Here is a 25574-nt window from a genome sequence, read left to right as displayed (position 1 = left end):
ACAAATGGGTAGACACATTTGAAAAGAAAAAATCAAACTACCTTTGACTTTTACCTCATACCATATACAAAAATTAACTCAGATGAATCTCAGACTGAACTTTCAGAGCTAAAACCTAAAACTTCTAGAAGAAAACAGAGAATAAAATCTTTATACCCTTGTGTTAGACAAATAGTTCTTAGATACAATACCAAAAGCATGATCCACACACAAAAAAATTTAAAACTGCTTCTAAAGACTCCATCCAAGAAAACAGAAATAGAGTAGAAAGAAATATTTTCCAGTCATACATCTAGAATACGTAAAAAACTCAAAACTTAATAATAAGACATACTGAATCCATTTTTTAAACGGACAAAATATTTAAACAGTCCACCAAAAAAGATATACAAATGGCTGATAATAATAACATGGTAAGATGCTCGGATCATTGGTTATTAGGAAAATTCAAATTAAAGCCATAATGAGCCACCACTACAAACCCACTAGAATGGCTATATTTAAGATAGAGTATCCAGTGTTGGTGAGGATGTAGAAAAATAATCCTTCAATATTGCTGGTAGGAATATAAAATGATACAGCCCTGCAGAAAAGTTTTTTTTATTTTAATTCCACCCCCCTACTTCCACCCCACTGACCTACAGATGTTGCTGTCTCCCCTTAAGAATTGGATCTCTGAAGGCGGGGAGTCTCCTCCCACATGCTTGCAGTGTACACCGGGGCCTGGAGCTCCCGTGGTCTGGCACACCCAGGGGGCCTGGCACACCCGGGGCCTGGCGCACCCAGGGCATGGGCTGTGGCTCCACTGGGGCTCGAACCCAGGACCTTCTGAATGTAAAGCAGATGTGCTAACCACTACTCTATGGAACCACCACAAAAAGTTTTAAAGTTAAAAAGTTAAGCATAAACTTACCATAAACACAATTCCATTCCTAGGACTCTACCCAAGAGAAATAAAAACATGTCTATCCAATAACATGTATGGAAATGTTCACAGCAAAATTTACTCATAATAATCTCAAACTGGATGCAATCCAAAATGTTCAACAACTGGTGAATGGACTAACAAAACGTGGTCTATCTATACAATGGAACATTATTTAGCAATAAAAAGGACTGAACTACTGATATGTGCTACAACATGGATAACCCTCAAAAACATTATGCTACATGAAAGAGGCCAGAAACAAAAAGCTACAAGGTGTATAATTCTATTTACACAAAATGTTCAGAAATAGAAAATTTACATAGCCAAAAAGTAGATCAGTAGTTGCCTGAGGCTGGGAGAAAAAGTAGGATTAACTGCCAATAGACACAAGTAAACGTTTTGGGTTACGAAATGTTCTAAATTTAGGTTATGGTGATGATTGCACAATTTTATAAATTTAGTAAGCTGAATAACTTACAATTGGATTTTAGAGTACATAAAGTTATTTTTTTTTTAAGTATATGAATTTTATAGCATGTAAAGTTATTTAAAAAAAATTCTGCAGGCCCCTGAGATTGCATCTGATGTACTTAGTGGACTTTCAAATCTTCCCTCCTGAATAATTTAGTCCAGAAGCCATTATATGATGATGATGGCCAAATGGCTAGGGGAACTGGGGGAAAGATGCCTGGAATGAGATGTCAGAGACTAATGGGGGTAAGGAGGTGGTGTGCTTGGAGAGAACAGTGGTATCAGTTTGGCATGGGGTATTGGAGACCCAGCAAGGTGAGGAGGGCATATACACAGCAGGTCAGTGATTGCAAAGGTAGACTGGCTACACAGAGAAAGAAATGATCATATAAGTAAATATATCAAGGATAATGGGAATCAGGTTTCTCACTATCAAAAAAGAAGTTACATATGCGGAAATGGAAAAACTCGAATGAAAGTAGACGTATTAGTGTGAGCTAATAAGTTTCAATATATAGAGATCAAGAAATTTAAAAAGATACATGTGTGTTATATGTATACATTTTCTGAGAACATGAATGTTTAGCAATCATGCCTACCATCCATATCTTGGCTTTTAAATACAATTTCCCACTAAAGGGAACCTTGGAGAAATGGCTAATTCCAGGGCTAACGCAGGGAATAAGCCATCCAGGAATATTTTACCAGGGCTAGAAAGGAAGTTCTCAAAAAATGATGGAGTCAAAAAGACAGAGGCCAGCATGAAGAGATTCCGCTTGACCAAATAAGATATAAATTCAGGATCAAAATATATAATGATATTAATAGATCACAGCCCATTAGATAAAGAACCCACTGAGTTCATGCTGATATAAAATAAGTGAAAAAACAAACAGAGGAGAAAGCTTTTCCTCACTGCCAACTAATGAGTGTAGAAAGAATGATGGAATTAACAGAATATTATTTAGCAATCAGCAAACATCAGTGCATGCTAAAAATAGTGGGTTAAAATTTGATGATGAATGGAGTAGTTACATAATTTCAAGACAGGATGCAATGAGAACACACCATTCTTTTTGGATATTCCTGTCAAAGATGCTGAAGGGGATCAGAATCTGCTACCCCAAAATATGCTACTTTGGCAAAAGCATTATTTTAAACTGAAGGAAACTGAAAATCAACAGATACAGGAAGAGTTCTCTGCCCTTCCTTTTATCTGCCTAAAACCAGGCAAATTTCTCTTTGACATAGGTGTCTCTCCATACCAGAGAGAGAAAAGCTATGATGCATTTGCATAGCCTTTGCAGACCTTACTAAAATAGCCCTTATCTTCCATTAGTTCCCACAAATATTTCCTAGTTACTTCCCTATAATTTATCATCTCAAGCCAAAATCTTCTTTCCTTTGTTAAAAAGGTATGTGTTTCCAAGTTTAACCACTTCTTTGAGTTTCATTTTTCTGTGAACTCCCATACATGTAAACATTAATGAAAACTGTGTCTTTTCTCCTGTTAACCTGTATTTTGTTAATTTGCAAGCTCCGAGACACTGAACTAAGAGAGTAGAGGACAAGTTTTTCCTCCCTAACAACTCATAATCTGAATGTAATCCTGAGGAAATATCAGACAAACACAAATTGCAGGACATTCTAGCAAATAATTGGCCTGCATTTTCAAAAGTGTCAAGGTCACAGAAGTTGAGAAAAGACTACAGAATTGTTCTAAATTGGGGACAAAAAGAAATAAAATTGTAACACATGATCCTGCATTGGATCCTTTTGTTACAAAAGCCATTACTTGGACATTTAGTGAAATACGAATTAAGCTTGTGGATTAGATGATGATGCTTATCAATGCTAATTTCCTGATTTTAATGGTTGTATCATACTTATGAAAATGTCTCTGTAGATGGGATATCATGTCAGGAGCTGATTCTCCAATGCGTTAGGGCAGGGTTTAGCAAACTCTTTCTGTAGAGGGCCAGATAATAAATATTTCAGGCTTTGAGGGCCATATGTGGTGGTCTATTGTTGCATAGTTCTTGTGGGGTTTTTTTAAAGCATTTTTATTTTCTTTTATTTAGTTTTAACTATATAGCACATTGGTTAAACATTTATATAAATTATGAAATGATCTCCCCAATTACTCTATCTTCCCTCTGGCTCTACACATACCAACATTATTGACTGCATTCCCTATGCCGTGCTCCCCATCCCAGTGGCCATTTATCAACTACTAATTTGTACTTCTTTATGCCTTCACTCCTTTATCCCAGCCCTCCACCCCATCCTCTCTGGCCATCATCAGATTGTCTTCTATATTTGTGAGTCTGTTGTCAATTAGTTTATTCTTTTTGTTCCTTAGATTCCACATATAAGTGAAATCATATGGTATTTATCTTTCTCTGACTTATTTCACTCAGCATAATAACCTCTAGGCCCATCCATTTCATTGTGAATGGTAGGACTTCATTTTTTTAATGGCTGAGTAATATTCCATTATATATATAAATCATAATTTCTTTATCAAATCGTCTGTTGATGGGCATTTAGGTTGCTTCCATATCTTGGCTATTGTAAATTGTGCTGCCATGAATACTGGAGTGCATAGATCTTTATGAATTATTGTTATGAATTATTGGTTTTCTTTGGATAAATACCCAGAAGTGCAATTACTGGGTCAAAAGGTCTATCCATTTTCAATTTTTTGAGAAACCTCCAGGCTGTTTTCCATAGCGGCTGTACCAATTTGCAATCCCATCAACAGTGTATGAGGATTCCCTTTACTCCATATCCTCACAAACACTTGTTTTTGATCTACTGATGATAGCCATGCTGACAGGTGTGAGGTGATATCTCATTGTGGTTTTAATTTGCATTTCTCTCATGATTAGTGACCTTGAGCATCTTTTCATATGTCTACTGGCCATCTGTATTTCCTCTTTGGAGAAATATCTATTCAAGTTTTTTGCCCACTTTTTAATTAGAGGGTTTTTTTGGTTGAGCTTATGAGTTCTTTATATATTTTGGATATTAACCTCTTATCAGATGTATCATGAGCAAATATTTTCTCTCATTCAGTAGATTGTCTTTTCGTGTAGTTGATGGTTTCCTTTGCTGTGCAAAAACTTTTTAGTTTGATGTAGTCCAATTTGTTTATCTTTTCTTTTGTTTCCCTTGCCCGAGGAGATATATCCAAAAAGAAATTACTAGTAGCAATACCAGAGAAATTACTGCCTATGTTTTCTTCTAGAATTTTTATGGTTTCAGGTCTTTAATCCATTTTGAGTCTATTCTTGTATATAGTGTAAGAAGGTGGTCCAGTTTCATTTTTACATGTTATCTATCCAATTTTCCCAGCACCACTTATTGAAAAGATTATCTTTACCCCAATGTATATTCTTGCCTCTTTTGTTACATACTAAATGAGCGTATAGGCATGGACTTATTTCTGGGCTCTCTATTCTGTTCCATTGATCAATGTATCTATTTGTATCTGTTTTTATGCCAGTACCATGCTGTTTTGATTACTATAGCCCTGCTGTATAGTTTGATTATCAGGTACCATGACACCTCCAACTTTGTTCTTATTTCTCAAGATTGCTGTGGCTATTCGGGATTTTTTATGGTTCCATATAAATTTTAGGTTTATTTGTTCTAGTTCTCTGGAAAATGCCATTGGTACTTTGAGAGGGATTGCATTGAATCTATAGATTGCTTTGGGTAGTATGGCCATTTCAATGATGTTGATTCTTTCTACCTATGAGCATGATATATGCTTTCATTTATTTTTTTAATGACATAATTTTCTGAGAATAGGTCTTTTACCTCCTTAGTTAATTTGATTCCTAGGTATTTTATTGTTTTTGATGTAATTGCAAATGAGATTATTTTCTTAATTTCTTTCTGAAAGTTCATCATTGGTATATAAAAATGCAACCGACTACTGAATATTAATTTTGTATACTGCTACTTTACTGAATTCCTTGATCAGTTCTAACAGTTTCTTTCTTTTTTTTTTTTGAGTGGAATCTTTAGGATTCTCTATATGTAGTATCATGTCATCTGCAAATAACAGGAGTTTGACTTCTTCCTTTCCAATTTGGATACCTTTTATTTCTCTTTCTTGTCTGACTGCTGTGGCTAGGACTTCCAATATAATTTTGAACAGAAGTGGTGAAAGTGGGCAGTCTTGTCTTGTGTTTGATCTTAAGGAAAATGCTTTTAGCCTTTCCCCATTATGATGTTAGCTGCAGGTGTGTTATACATGGCCTTCATTATATTAGGTATGTTCTATTTCCACTTTACTGAGAGTTTTTATCACAAATGGATGGTAGATTTTGTTGAACACTTTTTCTACATCTATTGATATAACATATGATTATTATTTTTCAATTTGTTAATGTGGTGGATCACATTAATTGATTTGCGGATATGTACCAAACTTGCATCCCAGGAATAAATCCAGATTGATCATGGTGTATGATATTCTTAATGTATTGCTGAATTCGGTTTGCTAATATGTTGAGGATTTTTGCATCAAAGTTCATAAGAGATAATGGCCAATAGTTTTCTTTTCTTTTTTTTTTTTTAAACATCTTTTTTTGGTTTTGGAGTCAAGGTAATAGTGGCCTTTGAATTTTTTGAAATAGTTTGAGAAGAAAAGGTGTTAATACTTCTTTGAATATTTGGTAAAATTCAACTATGAAGCTATCATCTGGTCCAGGACTTTTGTTTTTTGGATTACTGATTCTATTTCTTTGATGGTAATCAGTTGGTTCAGATTTTCTGTTTCTTCTAGATTCAGTCTTGGGAGCTTGTATGTTTCTAGGAATGTATCCATTTCTTCCAGATTGTCCAATTTGTTGGCATATATTGCTTGTAGTACTTTCTTATGATCCTTTGTACTTCTGTGAAATCCGTAGTTACTTCTCCTTTTTCCGTTTCTAAAGTTATTTGAGTCTTCTCTCTTGTTTCCAAGGTGAGTTTGGTTAGGAGTTTATCAATTTTGTTTATCCTTTCAAAGAACCAGCTCTTGGTTTCATTAATCTTTTGTATTATTTTTCTAGACTCTATTTCATTTCTGCTCCGATCTTTATTATTTCTTTCCTTCTACTCACTTTGGGCTTTGTTTGCTGTTCTTTTTGTAGTTCTTTTAAGTGTAAGGTTAAATTGTTTATTTGAGCTTTTTCTTGTTTCTTGAGGTAGGCTTGTATTGCTATGAATTTCCCTCTTAGGATTGCTTTTGCTGTGCACCATAGAGTTTGAGTCATTGTGTTTTCATTTTCATTTGTATGTAGGTATCTTTTGATTTATTCCTTGATTACCCCATTAATTAATCTATTCATTGATTAGTAGCATGTTTTTTAGCCTCCATGTGCTTGTGTATTTTCCAGTTTTTTTCTTGTAGTTGATTTCTAGTTTCATATCATTATGATTGGAGAAGACGGTTGACATGATTTCAATCTTCAATTTATTTGTACTTGTTTTGTGGCCTAACATGTGGTCTTATCCTGGAAAATGTTCCATGTGCACTTGAAAACAATGTATTTTGCTGCACTGGGGTGAATACTCTGAAGATGTCTATTAAATCCATCTCATCTAATGTGTCATTTAAGCCCACTATTTCATTGATTTTCTTTCTGGAAGATCTGTCCGTTGGTGTCAATGGGGTGTTAAAGTCCCATACTATGAGTGTATATTATGAGTGTTGATCTCTCCTTTTATGTCAGTCAGTAATTGCTTTATATATGTAGGTGCTCCTATATTAGGTATGTATATGTTTACCAAGTTATTTCCTTTTGATGTATTTATCCTTTTATCAATACGTAATGCCCTTCTCTGTCTCTAATAAGCCTTTTCTTAAAGTCTATTTTGTCGTTGCTACCCTGACTTTTTTCATTTCCATTTATGTGAAATATCTTTTTCTATCCCTTTACTTTGAGTCTGTCTGTGTCATTTGATCTGAAGTGGGTCTTTGTAGACAGCGCATACATGGGTTTTGTTTTCTTATCCATTCGGCTACCCTATATCTTTTGATTGGAGCATTTAATCTACTTACATTTAAAGTGATTAATAATAGGTACAGTTATTGCCTTTTGCTTATTGATATTTATTTGTTTTTGTTTTTGTTTTTGTTTTTACTCATTCTTTTCTCACAGAAGTCCCTTCCTTGCTTTTGTTTTTTAACATCCTTTTAAAAATGTAAAATACATTCTTAGTTCATGGGCTGTACAAGAACAGACTACAGGCTGCATCTGGCCCATGGGCTGTAGTTTGCTGACCACTGGTCTGTGGCAGAGGTGGGGCTCTTTGAACTATTCATGCAATTTTGAAATTATTTTTAAAAATATGTATGTTGAAGTCCAGAGCAATCACCTGAAAAGTTCTGGGAATGGCTGCAAGAGAGGTGAATAAGGTTGAAAGCTTACTGGATAAAATGCATTTTCTTTCACTCGGCCATAAGCTGGGAACTTTCCTACTGACAACTGAGCTTATTCTCCTGCTCAAAGGGTCTAGTATGTAACTGAATGAAATGAATGGATGAAGTTCCTAGGACAGGAAAATTAATTTCTTCCACATAAGGTTGGGACATAAATTCTTCATCCTTAAGGAACCTTTTAGTATGACTTTTTAGTTAGCTACTCTGAGATACCATTTCTTACCTATAGGTTCAGAAAAAATTCAAAAGCTTGATAATACATTCTGTTGGCAAGATTGTGAGCAAACAGACATTCTCTTACACTGCTGTCAGAAATGCAAAATGGGACAACCACTACTGAGGGAAACTGGACAATACCTAATAAAACTATATCTACATTAATTCTTTGACTCAGCAACCCGATTCTAGGAATTTATACTAAAGATATACAATAAAAATCACTTCTTCTATACCAAAGATCTGTTGTTAAAAATTATTTGTGTCTCTGACTCTTTGCCTGGTGAGCTACTTCCTCAACAGCATAACTCTCTAGCCCCAAACTTATCCTACCTACCAAGATCAGAGAAGGGAATAGCCCTCATCAGAGGCAATGGAGATCAACACTAGCCCCTCTTCTTGCAGCATCATAGGCATGAAAAAGAAGCTGCTACAAGAGGCCCTGCTACAGAAACGTTACCAAATATCAACTATCTCTGTGGCTACCTGAGTTACTGGGCTCCTGCTGTCTGGATCCAGGGTACCTACATAACAAGGAGCCTCAGGATGATTACTACTCAGTCAAAAGACAAGCCAAGGTTTTCTTCAGCTGAGCATTCAGTTAGCAACTACTTAAATGGCAAGCCCCCAAAAACCTTCATATATGTATCTCCTACTGCATTACTCTGAGCAAACAATCTTAGTACTACAAAGCAGAAATTAGCAGGTATGAAACACTGCCTATATCACTTATGAGACTCAGGCCTTAGGCTGAAGGCCCAGGAAAAAAAAGGTCTAGCTGAGTTGACTCAAGAGTAAGGGTAACAAATAAACAACAAGGGGGAAATTCTTTTTGTGTAAGCACTATAGCTAATAAGTAGAAAGTGAATGGAAACAGTATGCTTTTTGTAAATTCCTAGTAAAATAATAGATCTAGGTGATAATTATCAATGGTCACTGCTAGCAAAATACGGGAGAGACCTGACATCACCGGCCTTCTGACAGCTGTATACTGCATCAATCATTAAGTATTCTTTCCCAGCTCCCCAAACCAAACCAGAATCAGATCAAGCCTCTAGTTGACAGAAACTACAGAGGTCATAAAAACATGTTAAATAACTTCTCGGGAATGCAATTGGTAAAACCCAGAATGTAGGAAAGCCTACAAGGATAAACAACTCAGTTTACAGTTCAATTTCCTCAACAAATAAAATGCAAAAAGGAAAACAAGAGGATGAGGAAGCCTAGATTAAAAGAAACTTACAAGTAGGGTGATCAGACATCCTAATTTGTCCATGATAATCCAGGTTTATTCCTGTTATCCCAAGTATAATTTTTAATAGAGTCCCCTTTCATTATCAAAAAAGTTTCTTAGTTTACACAATAAATTATATTGTCATCCTGCTTAAGAGACATATTGACTAAATGAAACGGACTGACATAGTTTGAATACTGATTTCAAAAAACTGTGAAAAGGCTTACTGGATATTTGATGAAATTGATAAATTATTATTAATTGTTTTAGAGGTGATAATGATAATGTCCTTATGTTTTTAAAAAGTACTTACTTTTAGAAACAGAAACTAAAATATTTACAAGAAGTCTGGGATTTACTTTAAAATAATGAGGGTGAGAGAAGAACAGGTGGGGATGTAGATAATACTGACCATGAGTTGATAATATAGACATTGGGGATGTATGACTACTGTCTCTAATGTGGAATGTTTTTGAGATTTTCCATAATATAATGCTTAAAACAGAGAGTAAGTTTTTCAGTAAAAAAAGAATTTCCCTAGTCCTAGAAACAGAAATATCCTAGAAACCTTTAGCTTCCTGCTTTTCATCCAATAGCAAGCCTTTGGCATTGCCAATTAATACTGTTGATTCAGTCACCTGAAGCCAGGATCTATAAAAAATTCTCTGCCAGACAAATGTCCTGAGATTAAATCACAGTTAGTAGTCTTTATATTTTACCGTTCCGTTAAAACAAACAAACAAACAAACAAACAAAAGCTTTCTTTTCTCTAAGAGGAGAATCACATCTCTTAAAGATAGATACTCTCAAGTTCCTTCCCTTCCAAAGGAAGAGAGAAAAAATGAAACCCCTTGAAACTATTTTTGTGGACTTTTCTCAGTGCCAAGAATAGTCCCTTTAAAGTAATGTATTTCAAAGTGTTTCTCATTTTAGTCCATGCCCTAATGCACCCCAAGAGGCCAGTTTTCAGCAGCAACAATTAGTCACACTGTGTGAGAGGGCAGGAGGGCATCCAGTTGCCACTGACTTATCTTACGCAGTAACAAAGCTTCGACAGGCAGGACATAATGATGAGTGAGACCTAGAGCTATCCACGGAAAAATAAGAATATGAGAAAACTTACGGAAGCAAAAAGGAAATTAACGAAAGCAAAATAAAGTGTTAGAATCAGCAATATGTGAAATTTCCAACAAAGCCAGCAGCAAAATAACTATTATAGCAGCCTGGGTAATATTCTAAAAAATTTTATATGTATTAACTCAATCCTTACAGCAACCCTTGAAATACTATTACTATCTCTATTTAAATGATTTAGAAAACTGAGGCAGAAAGAAGTGAAGTAATTTGCCTACAACAGGGTCAGAATAAGAACAAGTTCTGAAGACGTTCCTCTTTTAGAATTACTCTGAATAGCAGTTGTTTAAAAAAGAAAGACAAGAAAAGCAGGTGTTGGTAAAATGAAAATAACACTTTCTCTCTGGCAGGAAACAATCTTGACACTACCAAAAAGGGATTTCAAAGGCTGCCTGGTTTCGGAAAAGGCCCAAAGGAACACCTGTCCTTTGCCATAAAAGTCTGCAGAAAGCCTTTCATACATGTGATAGAGAAGGGACAAGAGGGCTGAATTAGTACCAGCTGCAAACTTCAGTGAACTTGTTGTTGCTGAAGATGTTCAAGCACAGGCTAAATAACTTTTTGCTAGATACTGTATTAAAGGAATTCCTATGCAGAATGGAATGGGCCAGAGCTAGGATCCTTCCAATAGAGACATCACTCAAAAGGATTTCTTACTGCAAATCCTCCCACTTTAGGTCCTAAGAAGTCTATGGCAATTCAAAACTGATTCAAAACCCAAGCCACTCTATGTTCTAGAGAGTTGCCAATACCAAATTTATATCCCCAGGAGGCCTAAGGCTAGGCTAGTGAATAGCTACAGACATAGCTTCCCCCTCTCTCTTCAAGGACACGAGTTACATCACAGACCATGCCTAGCACTCCTTCAAGCAGGGTATGCCAACAGTACAACACCCATGTCTGAGTGCTGATCGATAAATAGGCAAGAATCACATTCTTAGAAGACATCCAAGTTAACTAATGGAGAAAAATTAACGCAACCCAAATCACAATTATATTTACTAGGCCTCTTACAGTTGATTATACCGGTGAGATAATAGAGAAAAAAAATCACACACACATGCACACACACCAGGGATCCTAAAACCCTTGTAAATTCCCAAGTGATCAGAGCAGAGCAGTAGCAGCATCTTTTTTTCCACTGAGGGCTCCTAAATGGCTCTTGGATGGGGACTGGTCACCAGAAAGACCTAGTTATCATTAGAAGCTTGGAATTTTCAGCACTCCCCTCCCAACCTCCAGAGCAGAGACAGGGAGTAGAAACTGAGTTAGTACAGAATCACGCCTATATGAAGAAGCCTCTGTAAAATCTCAACAGTACAGAGTTAGTGAGCACACCCATACTGAGAGGATGACGCACTTTAACTCCACAGGACAGAAGCTCCAGAGCTCGGGACCCTCCCAGACCTCGTCCTATGTATCTCTTCATCTGGCTATTCATCTGTATCCTTTATCATATCTTTTAGCAAACTGCTGAATGTAAGTAAGTATTTTCCTGAGTTCTGTGAGCTACTCTAGCAAATTAATCGAACCTGAGAAGGGGGTTGTGGGAACCTCTCATTTATAGCCCAATCAGACAGAAGTTGTGGGTAACCTGGGAGTGTAGTACTTGTGACTGGGAGCAGTTCTGTGGGACTGAGCCCTTAACCTGTGGATTTGGTGCTATCTCCAGGTAGACAGTGTTAGAATTGAGCTAAATTGTAGGACACCCCACTGGTGTCATAGAGAATTGCTTGGTCTGGGGTAAAACCTCCACTCATTTGCTGCTCACAGCTGTCAGAAGTCAAGTGTTCTATGTGAATAGTAAAGGAGACACAAAGTAGGGAAGAACTGGGTTTTTCCCTATATAGAAGGAGGAAAACTGAGGGGTTTTTGTTTTTAACACAATACCTATTCAAGACACTAAGAGCTGGCATCAAGGCCAGTCTATGTAACAGCCCCATCACTTCTCATCAAGGGAACAAACAGAAATGTAGCACTGAGTTAGACTGGGCATCATTTAAAATTGTCTTGATTGTCCCTCAAATTATTATGGGCAACAATGTGTAAGGTCTTAAGCACATTACTAAGATGCAGTTAAAGGGTTAAGATTTTGAGCAGGGCCAGTTCTAACTGCCATGTAAAGGGACACTGTTTTCGGGCAATGCAGCCATAAGCCTCAATAGCTGTATTAATTTCCTAGGCCTGCCCTAACAAAGTACCATAGACTGGGTGGCTTAAACAACAAACATTTATTTTCTCACAGTTCTGGAGGCTAGAAGGTGTCTGTCTGCAAGGTTAATTTCTTCTGAGGCCTCACTCCCTGACTTGTAATAGCTGCTTTCTCCCTCTATGTCTATGTCCTAATCCTCACTTCTTATAAGGACACCAGTCATATTGGATTAGGGTGCACCCCAAAGACCTTGTTTAACTTTAATTACCTCTATAAAGACCTTATCTCCAAATATAATCACATTCTAAGTACCCGGGGTTAGAACTTCAATGTATGAATTTTAGGGGGACATAATTCAGCCATAATAACAGTTATACTCGGTGGGGATAAAAGACATCCAAATATGGCCACTGAAAGGTGGCAGTGTATGTACCTCAGTTTCCTCTCCTGAGTCTATTTTCAAATAAAGGTCAAGTTCACTACTGCCAGTGGCTCTCAATTTTTAATTCTTCACTTATTCACATTACTTACTGAAATCATTTTTCTCTTCTTTCCACTTACAATTTGCTCAATTGTTTAATAACAGCAATGTTCAATAGGCACATGTATGTGGTAAGGGTTTTGTAGAATTTAGGTTCATTGTCGTGTTCACTAGGCACTGATTCTGTCCTAGACTCTGAATGTAAATGCAGAGAACAAAGTGAAGTTAGTGGACGACAGCAACGAGCAGAGGTAAAAGATAAAATGAAATGTCGTAAGCCTAAAAGAATAGAGATTTTTGAAAGAAGATATAAAGGTGATGGCCTGGAAGTGACAATGGACTGTGAAATACTAATTCTCAACCCCAGTATAAGGGGATTTATTAAAGAATGTCATGAATATGTCACCTGGGAAAAGAGAAGACCTGGGGCTGCAAAATTATTCAGGTTCAGAAAATACTACACTACATAAAGGAGTATCTTAGATAGAGAAGCAGAATAGTATAATTGTTAAGAATATGATATCTGAAGCCAGACTACCTGGGTTTTAATTCCAGTTTTACCACTCCCAACTGTGTTGTCTTGAGTAATTTATTTAATCTCTCTGTGCCTTAGCTTCCTCATCTACAAAATGAGCATTATAATATTACCTACCTCACAGAATTGGTGTGAGAATTGAGTGACCTATAAAAAGTGAAATTTTTAAATGCTTAGAATGGTAGCTGGGAGGTATTAAGTCCTCAGAGTTTATTCACTTATTAATTAAATACTTGATAGCACGTTTTGACAGAAACATTACAGCAGTGGTTAAAACATTACAGAGCGGTTAAAAGCAAAGACATTGGAGTACGATTCTCTTGGGCCGAATGCCAGTCTCTACTGCTCGTACATAACTTCCTTACCCTCTCTGTACCACAGTGTCTTTGGCGATAAAACAGATTTACTTGGATTATCTATTTTATCACTAAAGTGAACTTGTATTACCATCTTATCAGAGTATTTTGAGGATTAATTTCAACACATACAAACCATTTAGAAAAATGCTTAGTATACAGTAAATGCTCAGCAAATGCTACCTATTCTTATTCTTGTTTCATTTCTCAACTTTTCTTGACTAAGCAAGGTAAAACAGAGTCTGTCTTTCTCCTATTAAGTTTACCTAACATGTGAATCAGTCACCAATAATCTCAATCTTCACTTCTGATGGTAGAAGCGTGACCTCAAAATATTAGGTGGATTGGATTTCTGTCTCCTGCCATGATAGAGGAACAGAGACCAGATTTACCCTTGCGCCTTAAAAACTGAAGGAAAAAAAAACTAACCCAAAGTAAGTTCTAAGATTGCCCCAGCTTATTACCTAGAGAACAGCTCTAGGATGCAACACGGGAAGTTGGTACCTAATACGAAACAAGCAGTCTCCCAAGTTGAAGGGACAGAATTAAGAATTTGGGAAGGCTAAGGTCACTAGAATTTGGAAGGCAGAGTTCCACAGAGGAGAGAGAACTTGGCAGTGGGTTCCTCTCAAGTTTTCAGCTGAGTATCTATCAGTGCATAGGGATAGGAAACTATTCAAGAAAATTAGCAGGTGGTACACTCCCCAGAGCTCACGCAAGGCCAAGAATAGATCATATTCCCACTAGCCTGAGTGGAAAAAAATGCATACTGCATGGGCATTGAGTACTCAGAAAGTATTGCTTCAGTATTAAGAAAAAATTAGCCCCAGAGGCTGCTCTGGGCCCACTAACAAAGCCTAAGAGTAATCCCTGAAAGGATCAAACTATTCCCAAACAATTTAACTGTATTCCAGAACAAAATTTAAGGAGCTTTAAAGAAATACAAACATATCGAGCAAACAACAAAGTAAAATCATCTTGCTATATCACTTGCCAGATACAAAAGAATGGAATGAAACACTAATATAGTGGCCAGGCATGTAACCAAGTCTAGGAGAGAAAAAACATGAAATTTAACAAACATTCAACCCAAAGCTGCAAGACACTGCTTCAGGTTGCCCTAAGACCATAGGTTCAAGAGATAGTACTTGAAGTCATGTGCCAAGACAGGGCACACCTTAGGCTGTGGTGCTACCCAACTTATAATCTTTCTCAGCCTCATACCAAGGTCTCGTACCTCTGGAAGGAGTGATCTCAGGAGAAGTCAGCCTCTAACATCGTCCTATGTCAGTATACCACTGCCCTAAATTGACTGTGAAATTTGAGCTCCTATATCAAATAATATCATAGAAGTCTGTATAATAAGCTGTGCTTCTACTTAAATTTTTAGTTTTCCAAGTTACTTTTTTCTTCTAATGAAAAGCTTAACAAATACCTATTGATCAATCATACTTTCTTTCTTGAAAATTTTTTTCAGTTGGCTTCCATACCTCTGTGTTGGTTCTTCTCCTTTCTGAAGGGCTGCTCTTTTTCAGCTTCTCCTTTGCTAGTTCATCATCTCCCCAACCACTTAAAGTCAGATGTGCCATGGCTCAAAATTGATATTTTTTCATTCTCTATCAATAGTCATTCACTGCAGGATTTCATAAATCTAATGATTTATTTCACTTACACACAATTCCTAATTATGTATATATCTAGCCCAGAGCTCACATATCTATAACTAAATGTCTAATTAGCTATCACTTGCCATTTCCCAGTCTCAGTTCATGGTAATTCCAACTTTCTAATTGTTCAGCCCCAAATCTTCAGTCCTCATCTTTTTCTCAAACTCTGCATCTAATCCATTGACAAATCCTATCAATTCTACCTTCAAAATACATCCCCAAATCTGACCACTTCTTACCACCTGTAACCACCATGGGTTCAAACAACTATCGTCCCTTACCTAGATTATATCAGTAGTCTTCTACCTATAGCTAGTAATCCTGTTGATCAAAGTCGGATCATGACTTCTTCTGCTTTAAACTCTTTAAAGGTTTCTCATCTTGCTCAGCATAAAAACAAAAATCCTTATAATGACTTTAAAGTTCTACTTCATCTGGCTCCCCACTACATCTCAGACTTCATTTCCCACCTATTATCTCCTAACTTATTCCACATGAGCTTCACTGGACTCTGCTGCACAAAGAACACATGAAGCAAGCTCTTAGATCAGGCCTTTGGCAGTTACCTTTGTCTCTGTCTGAAACACTCTCCTTTCAGATACCTCTATTCTGGCTCCATGACTTCCTTAAGTTCTTTGCTCATATGTCGACTTATCACTGAGGACCTCCTTTACCATCTTATATAAAATGACAACCTTTCCACCTTTATTCTACTATATTTTCTCAGTATCACTTATCTTTATCTGTTACATATTTACTCATTAACTTGTTGTCCCCCTCCACTAGAATCTAAGCTCCCTGAGGGCAGGGACTTTTATCTCTTTGTGTTCATCATTTTGTCCTGCATACCTAAAACAGTGCCCAGCACATAGCATACACTCAAGTACTGTTATTTTCAGCAATCTGAACAAATCGCTTAAACTGTTTTGGAATCAAATTTTCCTGGTGTGTAAAATGTGGTGTTTGAACTATTTAACCTTTAGAGAGCTCTAGCATTCTGTCATGTTATGCCTCTCCTATTGAGTGACTGCAGTCAGGATGGGCACACAACTATCTACTAATAGATATCCTACTTTCTCCTGAATGCAGCAGCAATCTGTAAAATTCCTTTTACACTTCTCTACAACAAGGCCATGACTTTTACTCAGTTTCTCCCCGTTATTAAGGAGAAAGGTTTGGATTTTACCTATTAGGCCAGAAGCAAGCACCCAGACCCACGATTACACCATAGCAGGTTTCCTTACCTCCACTGCAGTGGGCGGCTGGAACAGGGACTGCCAGGACTGCTATGGGCTTGTGGGTTCAGGAAAAAGGCAAGAGGAGAAGCAGCCAGAGCACAATCAGCACTATATGGGACTTTAATGAGGGATAGGGCTGGAGCCGATGTGGGTGAAAAGAAGTGCTGGTTTACTTCAGATCCTCGGCAAAGAGTAGAGATTCTGACAAGGTATCACAGTAGAAAAGGCAAAGTCAGTGATCATTCTTAACCAAAAAGAGACATCTTCAAAGTGGGTTAATTTAGGCAACAGGCTTAAGAAGAGTAAGTGGTCAAAAATCATTCTCAAATATCATATCTCAGTACCAACGTTGGTACATAATGACCATTGAGACTAAAACTTAATCTACAGAATTTAAATCAAGAAGTTAAGCATTGGGTATTCAAAGTATTTAGAATTGGCTTCTGGGAAAATATTGCACATTTACTACAACTTATCAATGAGCGAGCAATAGGTAATATTTTGTGTTCAATGACTAAAACTTCCTAGAAAAATGTTTATGTCCATAAAAACATTCTCAATAGTTTATAAATTGTTAGATTATATCTATAATAACACTAACTTATTTAGTTAACTTTTACTGAATGAGTATATCAAATAATGTTACTTAACTCTGTATAATAAATTTTACTTCTACTTAAACTTTAGTTTTCCAGGCTACTTTTTTCCCCTAAAAACAATCTAACTATCTTGATGTGTTAAGTCCTAATGAAGACTATTAATAAGATCATTAGATTGAAGACAGACAGATAGCAAATATAGATTTCTACTTTGTTGATGATTGATATGTCACAGATGATGAAAATAACTGACAAGTCCACAGCATTTAATGTACAACAGTAGTGGCATGGCTTTCTATACAAATATCATATTAAACTACAATATTTTGTTTCCAAGATTTAAAAAAAATGTGCAAGCACCTGATCTTTTTAAAATCTTAGCTTTCTGTATTGTTATTACTAACTGTTTAGATATGGCTATATGACATTCTACTTATGTTTAATTACATATATTTAAAGGAAATCTTCACTGCCCTACATATTATCCCTCTAGCTGGCTTCAGCATATTTCTCAGAAGAGCACACAATATGAGGACATAATAGGACAGGAAAGCAAAGAGCAGAGAACTATTTAAAATTACAGGTGTGCCCAAATTTCCACAAACTTAACATATTTTTTAAAATTATAAGAAGTAAAAATAGTAATTTCTGATTAATTTCTCACAGAATTTTCACCTTTCTAAAGAGCTATTTCAAAAGTATACATAAGCTAGAGCTAATTAGAGCTAATATAGTAAGACATTAAGTTCTTGTTAACATTGCTTATACAAATTTTTAGAGACTTAAATCTTATCACATAAAATGAGGCTTCAGCCATTTTGGTGAATATATAATTAGGATTATAAAAATTTATGAAAACCAAATCTCATTCTCCTTTTGTTCCCAATTACCACTCTGTAATCTGGTTATACAGTGGGACTAGAGTCTAGAAAGTATTGTTTGAAAAAGTTATAGTAATTTGTAAACTATTAGCTCCTCAAAGGGAATTTTCTTAATCTAAATTCAAAGTCACTAAAACAGATACAATGATTACCAACACCAGTGCATGGAGAGCATGATTTTTGACTACTTATGTTTTCTTAAAACGACCAATTCAATTTAAAAATTTTCAATTTTGCTAATTAGTCATCTTTACTTTAAATTGCACTTTAATTGATGAAGCTTAAGACTTAAATTTCTAGTCTTAGTATGAGAATAAACCTTTTTAAAAGTACAGTCAACTCTTAAACAATGTGGGGTTAGGGGCATCAACCCCTGTGTAGTCAAAAATCCGTGTATAACTTTGACTCTCCGTAAATTTAACTACTAATAACCTATTGTTGACTGGAAGGAAGCCTTACTAATAACATAAATAGTGGATTAACATATATTTTATATATGCATTATATATTGTGTTTTTACTATAAAGTAAGTTAGAGAAAAGAAAATGTTATTAAGAAAATTATAAAGAAAATATATTTACAGTATTTTTTTAAAAATCGCTGTATAAGTAGACTTGTGTAGTTCAAGCCCATGTTGTTCAAGGGTCAACTGTATGCCAATCCTTCCAATTATATACTTCGAACAAGTCTGATTTTCCAAGGTCTGGTAGAACCGTTAATTCAATCAATAAGTATCCATTAGCACGGAAGGGTTACAACTCAAAAGAAGCGCACCGAAGAAGCCATCTACTTGAGTACGCCATGCTGTCTCTGGATAAGCACTCAAGTTCAGGGGAAGAAAACGGTACTCCCTCTGCCCTGTGAGTTACAGCAAGGCAGCTGATCACTAAGGTAAAATGAATTTTAGGAAACTTCTTCCCCTGGTTCCCTAATTGCCTGATAAAGTCACTCAGCACCTCTTCATTCAATGAGCCTATCGAGCTCTTAGAAAAGCTACCCTGAAGTGGAAGAAGGATTCTTCCATTTCCCAGCTTTGAAATCCTCACCTAAGTACATTTCTGTTTTAGCCAACACAGAAATAAAATTCAGGTCACACCTTAAAGAACTCAGGCTTAGGTAGATCTGAGGTCCTGAGCTGGCAGGCCAGGAGCAGAAATACAATACCCCTTCTAGTCAATGAAAGAGGTGCTTTCATTTCCATTTTTTCCTCACATTTATGGGGCTTGTATATGCAACTTTGACACTAACTTTAAACATCTGCTTTCAAGGGAGGAAAAAAACCAATCCCTCTTCGTTGTTAATCCAGTTCCCCAAGTATCTATGAACCCCTAAAATAACATCAAATTCAATTTTCAGAATTAGAAACCCCATCTGTCCCTGCCACCAATCACTGTTTTGACCTTGAATTTATGAAGCCAGCTCAGCCCTCTTCCTGACAGACATCTCAAAAGTGAAGTCTTTATCCAAGTAAATGAAAGTGTGTTAACTGTCATTAGTTCTTTTCCTGGCAACTGCCAGTTTCCACTCAGAGACCCCAGCCTCCTTACTGAATCCGCAGGCATGGTGCTCCCAGTCTCTCTCTCCTCCGTTTCATCATTTTCCTGGCTACTCAAACTTTTGCCCTCTTATACTGGAGTCTTGGCAGGAAGTTCTCTCACACAAGGGTTATGCAGTCTAAAAGCCAAAGGAAACTTACAAAGACTTCCCAAACTTAAGAGAAAAATTAAAGCACTTTTCTTCAAAAACATAATTTTCAGTCCCCACCCATCCCCCTTATGCAAAGATCTAAGAGCCAGGAGGCAGCAGTGAGAGAGTGAGGAGTCCCAGATCCCAAATGAATCAGCTGTCCTCTGATCTGCCTGACATCATTCACACTCAGCCTGTAACAAATCAGAGTCCCAGAGAGCACCTTGTTTCTCCTCAGTGACAAGCACCAAACTCCCTCCCCCTAAGTAAATTGCAACGTCCAAGCCTGAGTGAGGCCTGACAGCAGCGAACACTCTGGCAGAAAGTGTACATACCATCTTGAAAACTCACCCTGTGACAGAAATACTATTAACTCAGAAGGCGTGGGCCAGAATAGAACAGCTGTTGCAGTGGGCTGGGGATTGGAAGGCAGTATTTTAAGGATCTCAAATCGTTAAATTAATGAGCTACAGCCATATGGGCATTTCTGCAACATTATACACTCTCAAACCCAGGCTTGTTGAAGATGACAGAGCCTTAATGTTAGGGCTTAAAGCACTGTCATTATTCAAATTCTTAATTTGATTAATCAATTTAAGTAAATTCTATACCCCTTCTTTAGACAAAGTTCAGCACCATTTTTTATTCAATTTCTACTACTCTCTAATCACTTGAATAACCTTGTGGTGAGAAAAGCCATAAGGAAAGGTAAGAAAATAAGCCCAGAAACTAATTTTATTTCATTAACTATTAATGAAATCGTTTATATGGCAGATGTTATACGAGACATTGAGATAAGCTGCAGAAGGACTCTAAAGGTAAGCTAGTGAACTTTTGTATGCTTTGGTTTCTCCATCTGTAGAATGAAAATAATTAAGGTACTTAATATATAGGTTGTGGTGAAGATTAAATGTGAAACAAAAAAGTGCCTAGCACAGAGGAAGTGCTATGGAACTGTTAGTTGTTATTATAGGTCTTGTCCTCCAGGACCTAGCTTCCAAATCTAAAGGAGGAGATAAGCCCAAACGCGTAAGAAACCATCTGACAAAATACAGCCTGACCTGCAGAGAGCCAAGTTACCAAGTAAACTGTGGAGCTAAACACTGACAGCTAAGGGAGCCAAAGAGTAAGCAAAAGTCTTGGTTCCCTGCTCCAGAACAACTCTGATGAGATAGCTCCTCACGTTCATCTAGATGACAAAGTATGTCAAATTGTTTTTCTGGGATAACATTCCAAGGATTAATTCATACTCCAACCAGTGCTTTTTAAACTGCAGGTCACAATTTTTCAGTAGTCATAAAATCAATTTAGGAGGTCAGGACCAACATTTTCTTAAAAGGGAAATAGAATGAAATAGAATAGAGAAAAGAAAATATCTAAGTGATTCACACATAGTAAGGGTAAGAATTGTTTGTGAAATTTATGTGTTTGTAACATCTATTACTAAAATTTGTACAAATGCAAACACATGTGATGGGTTACAATGTAAAATCTATGTTATCAAGGATCATGGTCTAAAAAATGTGAAAGCCACTGTTCTAATTACCCACGCAAACTCATTCCACCTAGTAGCTACACTTACTTTTCCTCTTCATATACTAGCCCAATCTCTAGCCTCTCACAGCCCCTATTTCAGAACCCCATTCTCTACAAGTCTTAAAATGGAAATGCTCTCTCAAAAAAATCTAACACCTCTCAACAAGTACAAAGTCACACTTTGGGAAAGTCTCATGATGATATTAGGGTCCGTCACAAAGGTCCACATTCTCACAACTAAGAGACTATCCCCTACTGAAGTCTATCCCCATCCCAAGCCAAGGCCATACATTTAAGGCAGGGCCCAAAGTTTCTACTCAATATTCTCCAATTCTCTAAACCCCAAGACTAGACTACCAAACAACAACAACATAACAGCAACTAATATTTATAAGTACTTACTAAGCACTCTACACATAATACCCAGGTAGTCCACATCACAGCCCTATGATATACAGGCTATTATTATTCCCATTATTTTTTGAAAATCTGTCCTCAACTGAACTGAACTGAAGTAACCTCTAGAATCAATGTTATAAACCACTGTGCTATATATAATACCTTTCAGTAAGAGATTCTGACAACAACAGCAAATAGATTTCTCTATAGCCTGCTCTGCAATAATAAACTGGCAGAATAGAGAGAACACAGGGCTCCTTAAATAATGCTAAAGTTGGAAAATGTTTGATTTTTAGAGAATGAGAGTCATATCTTATGTCCTTGATCTGATCCAAAGAAGATATCACTCTTACTCCCAGGGTTTAACACATCCCCACAGATGTGTTAAACTTAGTGACATTAGAATCCACTTGTGCCAATGTTCCTGTGGCTTTGTCAGCACTAAGAAAGCTTAACATTTCCCTGGGACTGGTGGCAGCACTCAACAATTTGCAGTATGAGAAATGAAACATCTAGCTTTTCTTATTCATTCACACAACTATGTCTTGCCTGACCTTTAGGGCCAGGCAAGAAAGGTCTCTGCCATGGGCTTCTCACTTTAGAGGTTCTGCAAAATAACACAAATACAAAAATTAAATTCATTAAAAAAATGGGGTGGCTTCTGAAACTTGTCATCTAGCATTATGCAATGGCAACGTGAAACCCTAAAAATCCATTCCTGTGACTTACAGGAATGTAAGACCCCAGGAAAACACTTGTCCACATTTTTCTTTACACGTCTTTTTTTAAAAAGAGCAACCATGTCAGACTGCTGTTTATGGATTGTGAATCTGTCTGAGATTATAAAGTATTTGAACAGCAGAGGGTCTTCGAAGTAAGCAAAAAGGCAAATTAATTAGCCTGTCAAATCCTTCTCAGATAACACGAATGTAATAGATTTCTTGGCTAATACAAGTATTGCTTCCAAACAGAGCCAAATATCCATTTATTTTTTTCCTTCTGTTCCGACTCATGGTTCTAAAGATATTTATAATTCTGCTCAGTATTCATAACAGAGATCATGGCAGCTGAGGAACATTTTGCAGAATTAAGGAATTCACATTACTGGTAAGTGGATTTATGTTCAAGGTTAGCCATAACTTATGTCAATGCCGGAGATCAATTGTTATACTGATAGTTGAACAATGAATGCTAAAATTACAATTTTGTTTTTATAAAAATTTGTACGTAGATGCATCTAGAAATCACAAAAATTTTAAATTTAGTGTATTTATGTAATTTTGAATATTTAAAATATAACTTTTTGAAAGCATAAAAAATTTCAGCTTTTTATACTTACTTTATATTTTTGATAAAAATATACTCAAACCTGGTACTTTCTGAATACAATTACATTTTATTTTTAAAACCTATAGATCGTTATAAATGAGTACAAGCTGTGATTATGACAGACAAAATAGGAAAGTAACACTTAGGAGAGAAAAAGAAATAGCAAATCTACAAATGAGTTGGTCTGCTTAAAGCTGAAAAAAAAAATCTGCTAATGAAAGTGAATGGACTTCACTTGCACACAGAAAACACACATACAATTATTAGCACTGAAAAAAGATTAAATCAACAATAAATAAGCCACAGTATTCAGAGAAGCCAAGTAAATGTCAATAAAGAATGTCGGAATGATTTTTCTTAAAATAATATCGTCTACTCAATATTTAGCCAAATTCAAAGATTTTTTTCCTCCTATGGTTTAATAATAAAATAATCATAGAAGACCATGGAAAACTTATAGATTTAATGTAAATGATTGTGAAATTTAATACTAAAATAGATGTTGAACATGTTTGATAGATAAAAATGAAATAAATGAAATAACTGGCAAGGATAAAGATTTAAATAAAATTATTTTGGTTATAAAATAAGAGAAAAAATCATACCTAGATTTTTAAAAAGTAATATTACTCAGTTCTATAGATTATAACAGGGACAAAAGTCATGTTAAACAACTAACTTTGTTATACGTATTGTTGAGTTAAGAAAATGATGAGGTAGAAATGAATGAGAATTTCATTAGCTTTACACTTGATGCAAAAATTATAGGATTAGACTTATGAGAGAACTAAAGAAAAAAACTCAATTTTAGGCATTAAGATTGTCAAACTTTCATCTGCAAGTACGACAAAGTAAATGAAACAAAAGCAGCCATTCTGCTACAAACCACCATAAAACTAGACAAAACATATGAAGTAACAGTTTTCAGGCACTAGGGAAAGGCAACACAAGAATGCAAACCCAGAAAGAAGAGAACCTCAAATGCTGAGACATTCCAATTGTCCCAGCTCTCTACCTGGGAATAATTTTCTTACAATGGCACAGAGCTAGAGTTCAAGCAGAACGCAGCAGTTCTGCTAAACTGAAGAGGCACAGCTTAGAGTTCAGGGCAGCTAATCAAACACGCAGTGCACATGCATCAAGAAAGACCATATACTAGGCCAGAAAAGCAGTATCGAGAAATTTCAAAAGGAAATCCTATAAATTCTGCTGTCTGAAAAAAGAATTAAATTCAAAATCAATTACATTAAAAAACCTTCAAATTCTCTCAATATTTGAAAATTAAATCACTCTTCTAAATAATCTATTAGTCAAAGATGAAACAGAAAAGGAAATTTGAAAACATTTTATATTAAATTATAATAAATATACAACATATCAAACTTTATAGTATATATCAATTTAATCCTCTACATTGAAAACTTAAAAAGCAAATTAAATTCATAATACAAGAAAAAATAAAAACAGAAATCAGTGATAGAAAAAAATAACAAAACTGAAAGTTGGTTCTTTAAAAATATTAAAATTAATAAAAATCCTATTGGCACAATCAAGAAGCAAAAAAGAAAAAACACAAATTACCATTCTTAGGAATAAAGATGGGATATCATGCCAGGTCAACAGACAGTAAAAAAATGAGAAGATCAGGAACAACTTATATCAATAACTTATATAACAAAAAAGCTCAAATAACATAACAAAAAGCTCAAAAACGCCTTATTTAAACTGACTTAAAATACAGACAATATGAAATATGCTAAGTGACATAAAAGGACAAATATTGTGTGATTCCACTCATATGAAATACCTAGAATAGACAAAATGCATAGAGATAGAAAGTAGAATAGAGTTTGCAGGGACTGAGAGAAATGAAGACCAGAGAGTTATTGCTTAAAGGGTACAGAGTTTCTATTTGGGGTGAGGAGAAAGTTTTAGAATTAGATAGTGTTGATGGTTATACAATATTGTAAATAAACTAATGCTACTGAATTGTACTTGAAGATGTGTACAATTCAATGCCAAATTTTAATATATGTGTGTATATATTCTTATCACAATTTTTTAAACTTAAAAAATTAATTCAAAAGGGATGAAAGCCCAAACATAAAAGCTAAAGTTATATAACTTCTAGAAGAAAACATTGGAGAAAATCTTCATAATTTTGGGTTAGATAAAGATTTCTTAGATACAACATAAAAACTCACAAATTGAACATCAAAATTAAGACCTTCCGCAAGCCATAGACTGAAGGAAAATAGTCACAATATATCTGACAAAAAAAAAAAAAAAAAAA

The 25574-nt window shown here is 35.8% G+C and overlaps 1 protein-coding gene across 4 annotated transcripts in view; it reads right to left on the bottom strand.

Annotated features, from left to right (window-relative positions):
* Positions 1 to 25574, bottom strand: part of MAST2 (microtubule associated serine/threonine kinase 2) — a 177926-nt gene that overhangs the window by 53796 nt on the left and 98556 nt on the right. Inside the window, exon 5 of one of the 4 annotated variants that reach the window (XM_023534963.1) lies at positions 16858 to 17052. The exons of the other annotated variants lie outside the window; for them this stretch is intronic. Coding sequence (XP_023390731.1) covers positions 16858 to 17052 — 195 coding nt within the window. The remainder of the gene's footprint in view (positions 1 to 16857; positions 17053 to 25574) is intronic. 4 annotated transcript variants of the gene reach the window in all.

This window comes from Pteropus vampyrus, unplaced genomic scaffold (assembly GCF_000151845.1).
Source record: "Pteropus vampyrus isolate Shadow unplaced genomic scaffold, Pvam_2.0 Scaffold135, whole genome shotgun sequence".
Classification (NCBI taxonomy): Eukaryota; Metazoa; Chordata; class Mammalia; order Chiroptera; family Pteropodidae; genus Pteropus; species Pteropus vampyrus.
This window is presented reverse-complemented; position numbering and strand designations above follow the sequence as displayed.